Source organism: Elephas maximus, chromosome 17, assembly GCF_024166365.1.
Source record: "Elephas maximus indicus isolate mEleMax1 chromosome 17, mEleMax1 primary haplotype, whole genome shotgun sequence".
NCBI lineage: Eukaryota > Metazoa > Chordata > Mammalia > Proboscidea > Elephantidae > Elephas > Elephas maximus.
In genome coordinates, this window is record NC_064835.1 from 24,247,373 (window position 1) to 24,257,614 (window position 10,242).

At 39.3% G+C, this 10,242-nt stretch overlaps 1 protein-coding gene across 1 annotated transcript; it reads left to right on the forward strand.

The window, feature by feature from the left end:
- The first annotated feature begins 6,583 nt into the window (after nucleotides 1-6,583).
- On the forward strand, nucleotides 6,584-7,546 carry LOC126061112 (olfactory receptor 151-like). The gene has a single exon (XM_049857457.1). It carries the CDS (start codon nucleotides 6,587-6,589, stop codon nucleotides 7,544-7,546), a length of 960 nt encoding a protein of 319 aa, XP_049713414.1. The 5' UTR covers nucleotides 6,584-6,586.
- The last annotated feature ends 2,696 nt before the right edge of the window (nucleotides 7,547-10,242 follow it).

Here is a 10,242-nt window from a genome sequence, read left to right on the forward strand (position 1 = left end):
ACAGAGAAAATACTGAAGTTGTCAAGGATTTCATTTTGCTAGGATCCCCAATCAACATCCATGGAAGCAGCAATCAAGATATCTGCTGCAAAAGACCTCTTTAAAGTGTTAAAAAGCAAAGATGTCACTTTAAGGACTCATTTGAACCTGCCCTAAGTCAAGATGTTTTCAATCACCTCATCCGTATGTGAAACCTGGACAATGAATAAGGAAGACCAAGGAAGAATTGATACCTTTGAAATGTGTTGTTGGCAAGAATATTGAATACATCATAGATTGCCGTAAGGTTTGGGGACCATGACTGCCGGGATTCCTCTAGTCTCAGTCAGACCATTAAGTATGGTCTTTTTATGAGAATTTGGGGTCTGCATCCCACTGATCTCCTGCTCCCTCAGGGGTCCTCTGCTGTGCTCCCTGTCAGGGCAGTCGTCGATTGTGGCCGGGCACCAACTAGTTCTTCTGGTTTCACTATGATGTAGGTCTCTGGTTCATGTGGCCCTTTCTGTCTCTTGGGCTCTTAGTTGTCGTGTGGCCTTGGTGTTCTTCATTCTCCTTTGCTCCAGGTGGGTTGAGACCAATTGCTGCATCTTAGATGGCCGCTTGTTAGCATTTAAGACCCCAGACACCACATTTCAAAGTGGGATGCAGAATGTTTTCATAATAGAATTATTTTGCCAATTGACTTAGAAGTCCCCTTAAACCATGGTCCCAAAACCTCCGCCCTTCATCCGCTGACCTTTGAAGCATTCATTTTTATCCCGGAAACTACTTTGCTTTTGGTCCAGGCCAGTTGAGCTGACCTTCCATGTATTGAGTATTGTCCTTCCCTTCACCTAAAGCAGTTCTTATCTACTAATTAATCAATAAAAAACCCTCTCCCACCCTCCCTCCCCCCCTCGTAACCACAGAAGTATGTGTTCTTCTCAGTTTATACTGTTTCTCAAGATCTTATAATAGTGGTCTTATACAATATTTGTCCTTTTGCCTCTGACTAATTTCGCTCAGCATAATGCCTTCCAGTTTCCTCCATGTTATGAAATGTTTCAGAGATTCGTCACTGTTCTTTATCGATGCGTAGTATTCCATTGTGTGAGTATACGACAATTTATTTATCCATTCATCCGTTGATGGACACCTTGGTTGCTTCCAGCTTTTTGCTATTGTAAACAGCGCTGCAATAAACATGGGTGTGCATATATCTGTTTGTGTGAAGGCTCTTATTTCTCTAGGATATATTCCGAGGAGTGGGATTTCTGGGTTGTATGGTAGTTCTAACTGTTTAAGATATTGCCAGATAGATTTCCAAAGCGGTTGTACCATTTTACATTCCCACCAGCAGTGTATAAGAGTTCCAATCTCTCCACAGCCTCTCCAACATTTATTATTTTGTGTTTTTTGGATTAATGCCAGCCTTGTTGGAGTGAGATGGAATCTCATCGTGGTTTTAATTTGCATTTCTCTAATGGCTAATGATCGAGAGCATTTTCTGATGTATCTGTTAGCTGCCTGAATATCTTCTTTAGTGAAGTGTGTGTTCATATCCTTTGCCCACTTCTTGATTGGGTTGTTTGTCTTTTTGTGGTTGAGTTTGAACAGAATCATATACATTTCAGAGATCAGGCGCTAGTCGGAGATGTCATAGCTGAAAAGTCTTTCCCAGTCTGTCGGTGGTCTTTTTACTCTTTTGGTGAAGTCTTTAGATGTGCATAGGTGTTTGATTTTTAGGAGCTCCCAGTTATCTGGTTTCTCTTCGTCATTTTTGGTAATGTTTTGTATTCTGTTTATGCCTTGTATTAGGGCTCCTAAGGTTGTCCCTATTTTTTCTTCCATGATCTTTATCATTTTAGTCTTTATGTTTAGGTCTTTGATCCACTTGGAGTTAGTTTTTGTGCTTGGTATGAGGTATGTGTCCTGTTTCATTTTTTTGCAAATGGATATCCAGTTATGCCAGCACCATTTGTTAAAAAGACTATCTTTTCCCCAATTAACTGACACTGGGCCTTTGTCAAATATCAGCTGCTCATATGTGGATGGATTTATATCTGGGTTCTCAATTCTGTTCCATTGGTCTATGTGCCTGTTGTTGTACAAATACCAGGCTGTTTTGACTACTGTGGCTGAATAATAGCTTCTGAAATCAGGTAGAGTGAGGCCTCCCACTTTCTTCTTCTTTTTCAGTAATGCTTTGCTTATCCGAGACTTCTTTCCCTTCCATATGAAGTTGGTGATTTGTTTCTCTATCCCTTTAAAATATGACATTGGAATTTGGATCGGAAGTGCGTTATATGTATAGATGGCTTTTGGTAGAATAGACATTTTTACTATGTTAAGTCTTCCTATCCATGAGCAGGGTATGTTTTTCCACTTAAGGATGTCCTTTTTAATTTCTTGTAGTAGGGCTTTGTAGTTTTCTTTGTATAGGTCTTTTACATCCTTGGTAAGATTTATTCCTGAGTATTTTATCTTCTTGGTGGCTACTGTGAATGGTATTGATTTGGTTATTTCCTCTTCCATGTTCTTTTTGTTGATGTAGAGGAATCCAAGTGATTTTTGTATGTTTATCTTATAACCTAAGACTCTGCCAAACTCTTCTATTAGTTTCAGTAGTTTTCTGGTGGATTCGTTGGGGTTTTGTGTGTATAAGATCATGTCATCTGCAAATACAGATAATTTTACTTCTTTGTTGCCAATCCGGATGCCCTTTATTTCTTTGTCTAGCCTAATTGCTTTTGCTAGGACTTCTAGCAAAATGTTGAATAAGAGCAGTGATAAAGGGCATCCTTGTCTGGTTCCTGTTCTCAAGGGAAATGCTTTCAGGCTCTCTCCATTTAGAGTGATGTTGGCTGTTGACTTTGCATAGATGCCCTTTATTATGTTGAGGAATTTTCCTTCAATTCCTATTTTGGTGAGAGGTTTTACCATAAATGGGTGTTGGACTTTGTCAAATGCCTTTTCTGCATCAATTGATAAGATCATGTGGTTTTTGACTTTTGTTTTATTTTTGTGGTCGATTACATTAATGGTTTTTCTGGTATTGAACCAGCCTTGCATAAAAAAAAAAAATACCTGGTATAAATCCCATTTGGTCGTGGTGAATTATTTTTTTGATATGTTGTTGAATTTTATTGGCTAGAATTTTGTTGAGGATTTTTGCATCTATGTTCATGAAGGATGAAATAGGTCTGTAATTTTCTTTTTTTGTAATGTCTTTACCTGGTTTTGGTATCAGGGAGATGGTGGCTTCATAGAATGAGTTGGATGGTATTCCGTCATTTTCTATGCCTTGAAATACCTTTAGTAGTAGTGGTGTTAACTCTTCTCTGAAAGTTTGGTAGAACTCTGTAGTGAAGCCATCCAGGCCAGGGCTTTTTTTTGTTGGGAGTTTTTTGATTACCGTTTCAATCTCTTTTTTTGTTATGGGTCTATTTAGTTGTTCTACTTCTGAATGTGTTAGTTTACGTAGGTAGTGTTTTTCCAGGAGTTCATCCATTTCTTCTAGGCTTGCAAATTTGTTAGAGTACAATTTTTTGTAATAATCTGATATGATTCTTTTAATTTCAGTTGGGTCTGTTGTGATGTGGCCCTTCTCGTTTCTTATTCGGGTTATTTGTTTCCTTTCCTGTTTTTCTTTAGTCAGTCTAGCCAATGGTTTATCAATTTTGTTAATTTTTTCAAAGAACCAGCTTTGTTAATTCTTTCAATTGTTTTTCTGTTTTCTAATTCATTTAGTTCAGCTCTAATTTTTAGTATTTGTTTTCTTCTGGTGCCTGATGGATTCTTTTGTTGCTCACTTTCTATTTGTTCAAGTTGTAGGGACAGTTCTCTGATTTTGGCTCTTTCTTCTTTTTGTATGTGTGCATTTATCGATATAAATTGGCCTCTGAGCACTGCTTTTGCTGTGTCCCAGAGGTTTTGATAGGAAGTATTTTCATTCTCGTTGCATTCTACGAATTTCCTTATTCCCTCTTTGATGTCTTCTATAACCCAGTCTTTTTTCAGGAGGGTATTGTTCAGTTTCCAAGTATTTGATTTCTTTTCCCTAGTTTTTCTGTTATTGATCTCTAGTTTTATTGCCTTGTGGTCTGAGAAGATGCTTTGTAATATTTCGATGTTTTGGACTCTGCAAAGGTTTGTTTTATGACCTAATATGTGGTCTATTCTAGAGAATGTTCCATGTGTGCTAGAAAATAAAGTATACTTTGCAGCCATTGGGTGGAGAGTTCTGTATAAGTCAATGAGGTCAAGTTGGTTGATTGTTGTAATTAGGTCTTCCGTGTCTCTATTGAGCTTCTTACTGGATGTCCTGTCCTTCTCCGAAAGTGGTGTGTTGAAGTCTCCTACTATAATTGTGGAGGTGTCTATCTCACTTTTCAGTTCTGTTAAAATTTGATTTATGTATCTTGCAGCCCTGTCACAGGGTGCATAAATATTTAATATGGTTATGTCTTCCTGATCAATTGTCCCTTTTATCATTATGTAGTGTCCTTCTTTATCCTTTGTGGTAGATTTAAGTCTAAAGTCTATTTTGTCAGAAATTAATATTGCTACTCCTCTTCTTTTTTGCTTATTGTTTGCTTGATATATTTTTTTCCATCCTTTGAGTTTTAGTTTGTTTGTGTCTCTAAGTCTAAGGTGTGTCTCTTGTAGGCAGCATATGGATGGATCGTGTTTCTTTATCCAGTCCGAGACTCTCTGTCTCTTTATTGGTGCATTTAGTCCATTTACATTCAGGGTAATTATAGATAAATGTTTAGTGTTGTCATTTTGATGACTTTTTATGTGTGTTGTTGACAATTTCATTTTTCCACTTACTTTTTGAAGCCACCTGGGGAGGGTGGGGGAGGGAACAGAGAGATAGGAGAGTAGCACCTCAGAATATAGCCAGAGTTGCTTATCTTGCTTGGAATGACTATTTTGTCTGAGACTCCTGAGGGGCGTGTTGCCTATGTGTTCTGGCCGTGTGGAGATTATCCCCGGGGGTCTGGTCCCCTGAAGCTGCAGTCAGATCCTCCGCTGCCAGTCCAAAGCCCAGCGTTAAGGTTCCCTGGATGGGACGCTGCACTCCCGGCTCCAAAATCAGTCGCTGCCTCCCGGAGACTTCTCGTCCTGCCAGCCGCGTCTCCGCGCCGCCTCCGCGGACTGGCTGGGCCCCCCCTGGGGTTAGTTCAGGGGAGTAGGGCTACGCCCCGTGTTTGCCCCGTGACAGCACCCAGTCAAATGCCCGGCACCAAGGTTCCCCGGCTGGGACGCTGCACTCTTGGCTCCAAATCCAGTCACTGCCTCCTGGGGACTTCTCCAACCAGCCGTGTCACAACGCCGCCCGCGCGGACGGGCTGGGCCCCCTCCCGGCATCAGTTCAGGGGGGTAGGGCTGCACCCCTTGTTTGCCCCGTTGCAAATTTTTTAAGTTCTTTAAGTTCAGCTTCCCTGGGCCCAAACCTAAGCCCGGCGCCAGTGTTACCTGACTGGGATGCTGGCTTCAGGCTCCGAAAATAGTCGCTGCTTCCCCGTATTTGTTTGTTCTCCATCTCTAAGTCTGTGTTTGTTGTTCAGGGTTCGTAGATTGTTATGTATGTGATCGATTCACTTGTTTTTCTGAGTCTTTGTTGCAAGAGGGATCTGAGGTAGCGTCTACCTAGTCCGCCATCTTGGCCCTGCCTCATATTCTGGGTATACTTTTACTAAAGCATTTATTTTAAAAGGAATTAGGGAGAATTACAATATATAATCTAATAACACAATTGTTGACACAAATATATGCAGCTATTACATAAGCCAATACAACTGAACCTGGAGAAAAAGAAATTTCTGTTGCCTGTGAGTGTGCACAGTGGAGCAACAGGAAAGCTTCTCTTCTTCTCTTCCTTCTTATTTCTTTGCTTTCCTAAGATGCACCCACAAGAGCTTCTAAAGCTCTTCCTAGAAAGAAACAAATAAAATGGAGTACTCGATCATTTGAATCAGAGAACTCTAGGATTAGGTTGAAGATCTGCTTAATTTGGAGCAGCTTGCCCTCTGCACTTCCCTTAAAAATTATAAATCTTGACCCTAAGATACACATTTACTAACCGGCATCTCCTTGAGGAGGGCTTTGTATTCTGTGGGCAACAGCAATCTACCGTGCATGAAAGGCCGAACATTAACACTGAAAGGATTTCTTAAAACTTTCTTAAGCTAATAAAACCTTGATATCCACGGCACAAAGAGTTCCAGCATAGTAGGATGTAGTCACAGTTCAATCTGTAACAGCTGAGTTCCTGTTTTTTCCAGACGCTAGTAACATCTCAGACGGTACAAAATTATTGGCAGCTTTCTCCTATTGAGAAAACTCCCTATTATGAAAAAAGAACACAATGTATTTATTCTTTTTTTCTCTATAGCTAATGAAGTTGTTTGACTAAAAATAACACAATCCTGACATGATTAAGGTAATAAACCATCTTATTAATGACCATCTTTAAACTCTTAATTTGATGATCACATTGTTTCTTCTGCCACAACATAAATAACTATTACTAGTCACAGACAAATAGATTTCTTACCTTCTTTGATTTTCTTAGTTTCTCATCCCCTGCTTCCTGAAGGAAATGGCCAGACAAAATGATTCCACAGTGACTGAATTTGTTCTTGAGGGATTGACGGAAAAACCAGAACTCCAGCTGCCTCTCTTCCTTCTATTTCTAGGGATCTATGGGGTCACCATTGTGGGAAATGTGGGTATAATCTTCCTAATCACTTTCAGTTCCAAGCTCCAAGCTCCCATGTACTTTTTTCTCTGCAATTTGTCAGCCGTAGATCTCTTTTACTCCTCAGTTGTTACTCCCAAACTCCTGGAAAACTTTGTACAGGAGAAAAAAGTTATTTCTTACCCTGGATGTATGACACAACTTTTTTTCTTTTGCTTTTTTGCTACTGCTGAGTGCTATATGTTAACTGCCATGGCTTATGATAGATATGCAGCTATCTGTAGTCCATTGCTCTACAATGTCACCATGTCCCAAAAGGTCTCTAATGTACTGGTGACTGGAGTCTATATCATGGCATCTATTGGAGCTATGCTTCACACGATCTCCATGACCATGCTTTTCTTCTGTGAGGACAAAGTCATCCACCATCACTTCTGTGACATACCTCCCCTCCTAAAGCTCTCATGCTCCTCTACCTACATCAATGAACTTCTGGTGATACTTGTAGGTGGATTCAATGTGTTTGCAACAACTATGGCCATAATAATCTCTTATGCCTTCATACTATGTAACATTCTTCGAATACCTTCAGCTGAGGGCAAATCCAAAGCCTTTAGTACCTGTGGTTCTCATCTTACAGCTGTTGGTTTTTCTTATGGATCCATCACATTCATGTACTTTAAGCCATCATCCAGCGGCAACATGGCCCAGGATAAGGCGGCCTTTGTGTTCTATACCACAGTGATCCCTATGTTGAACCCTTTGATCTATAGCTTGAGGAATAAGGATGTAAAGGATGTGCTCAGCAAAGTCATGGGTGTGAGGTATGGCCCACCCCAGGGTAGTAATCAGAACCAGTAATGGTCATGAAAATAGTCTACCTTTTTATTTTTCTTAAAGCTGACTTCTCTTTCCGTTTCCTGCAATTAATACCGAATTCTTATTTCTTTCACTGCAGTTGTCAGATGTTTCCCTTTTTTTTTGTTTGTGCACACCAGTGTATACACACAGACATGCATACATCTATTCTTTGATCAATAAATTTTATGATATTAAGATTTAGTAGATCCTGTTTGATAAGGATACCCAAAACCAAACAAACCCATGGCTGCCAAGTCAATTCTAACTCATAGCTACCCTATAGGACAAAATAGAACTGCCGCATAGGGTTTCCAAGGAGCTGCTGGTGGATTCAAACTGCCAACCTATTACTTAGCAGCTGAGCTCTTAACTACACCACCAGAGCTCCTTGATGAGGATCAGCTAGGTTTATTTTTTAAAAATCTGTCCCAGATGAATCTGTATAGTACTACCGCCTACCTTCTGAGAAACAGTGGAGTAGAATTTTTTTTTTTTCCTTCAATTGGGGCAAATTGACAGACATTCCCTTCTGTATCCCCATCTAGCTGAATGACAGTGTGGGTAAGTGGTGTAAGGCTTGGCTGTAACAGAAAATAATAATCTTGACTTTTGATCAAGGACTGAGTTCAAAAAATAATGTATACTTGTCTAATTGAGCCCCTTCCTCCCCACCCCACCATGGATCCTCCTCTATTTTTGCTCTGTCATATGTCTTTTTCCTTAAGAGTATAATTCCCACTAGTGAACCTTCTCAAAAATGAATGAGGAAATTATTAATAGGAAAATGCCTAGCTCATGGTAGGACAGGGAAGCTATTTTCTAAATTGAAACTTCATCCTTCTTGCAAAACTTATAGGCAACTATTGATTCTTCCTTTCAAAAGTTCAACATCATGAAAAATAGATTTTTCTGCTAAATTTCAGGATACTGAGACCATGGACATGGCCTTAGGAGATGGGCTTAACTAATTCTCTTTTGCACACAACTTCCTCCTGTTCCATTTCCATGGAATTCTTCCTCTCTGCAAGCATACCGATTAGAGCAGGGGTGGACCCTATGTTCTTTTGCACAAACTTCCCTGCTTAGTTGTAACTTGGACATCATCTGTCTTCTATTGACTGCATTCTCTTTGCTTGTTCCCTCAGTGGACAGAAAAGATGGTAACAGTTTCTTCCACAAATTTCCTTTAGATACTCTCCTTTTCAGTGTCATGATAAAGCTGACATTTAATAATCTAAAGAGGAAGAGTGAATTTCAAGGTGGACAGCATAAAATTTACCTCTGTCCCCACCAATTCTCCTGAATACAGCCCACGCCTTCTGTGCTTACCTATAAAGGCCATTCTACCGTCCACACAAGTATAAGTACAAGTATGTGTCTAACATAAAGTGCCAGATATCCTTTGAGACTCAGCTTCTCGGATCTCTATAGTGAAAGCTAAATGATAAATCTGCATCATGTAGAATTCAAGTGATGAACATCTGTGATGTACACTGAATTCACATATTTTATTGAAATGGTCAGAAGCATTTAAGCTTTGGCAAGTCCGCTCGTTTTTCTTTCCCTCCTTGTGAGATTCCAGGTTCTCAGAGATCTGATGTCTCAAGACATTTTGCTGTAGTCCAAGAAAAGTTATGTTAGTATTAGATGTGATTTAGGACTTTAACTAATGTAGACAAATAATTTATACAACAAAGGAACATTTATGATATTATTTGAAATATATGTAGGTAAAAACCAAAGAAAGACATCACCTAAAATCAAAAGACAGAGAGTTACATCCCCATCTTAAAAGGAAGTTGTAAGTATTTAATATTGGAAATATGGGACAGTGGCCATCTCCTATTGCAAGAGGTCATAACACAAATGAAATCAAAATTGTTTTTTTAAAAAAATTTCTTCTAAATTAAAATCATGTAAACAAATTATAGCAAGAAAAAGTACACAGCAAAATTTTGTGTATTACTTGGTCTATGCAAAGGGACTACATATTATAGTGAAAACTGTGAGAGCTGGAATTTGACAGGACTGCCTTTTTTTCCTGGGTCTTGCAAGTTTTCCACCTTTGAGAGAGTGCAGTCTTACCAGTTTTCTATCATTCTCTACTAGTGGAAAATATTTGAGATTTCTTTCTCTGAAAGGTTTCTGCAGTACACAGATTCTAGCTTTCTCAGGTTTTACTGGATATACACTCACATATATTTTCATATTCTTAAAAAAATGAGAATATTAAGGAAATAGACAAAGAAAAATAAATCGAGTCAAAATTTTGGGAAAATGCATGCTATGAAAGGCCAGATTCCCCTAAGAAACACCACAGAGGATATAATAGCTAATAGGAGAAGGACTTCCTGTCTGAAGACTGACTTCTCCAGGAATGATATACAGTAGAGTTAATGGTAATTTTAATCAATCTCATAAGTCTCCAACTGTTTTTCTCCCAGGCTTTACCATAAAAAAGGGAAACTCCATTTGCAGGATGTTGTGTTCTATTGAGAGGCTAATAGAGTAATTCCTGTAGCTATTTGAAAACTGAGTTTGAAGAAGGAACTGACCATGCTCAGAGCCTGTGTTCTCTCTCCTTTTCTTTCTTTCTTATTGTTAAAACAGACTTGGGGCGGAGCCAAGATGGCGGACTAGGCAGAAGCTACCTCGGATCCCTCTTACAACAAAGACACGGAAAAACAAGTGAATCG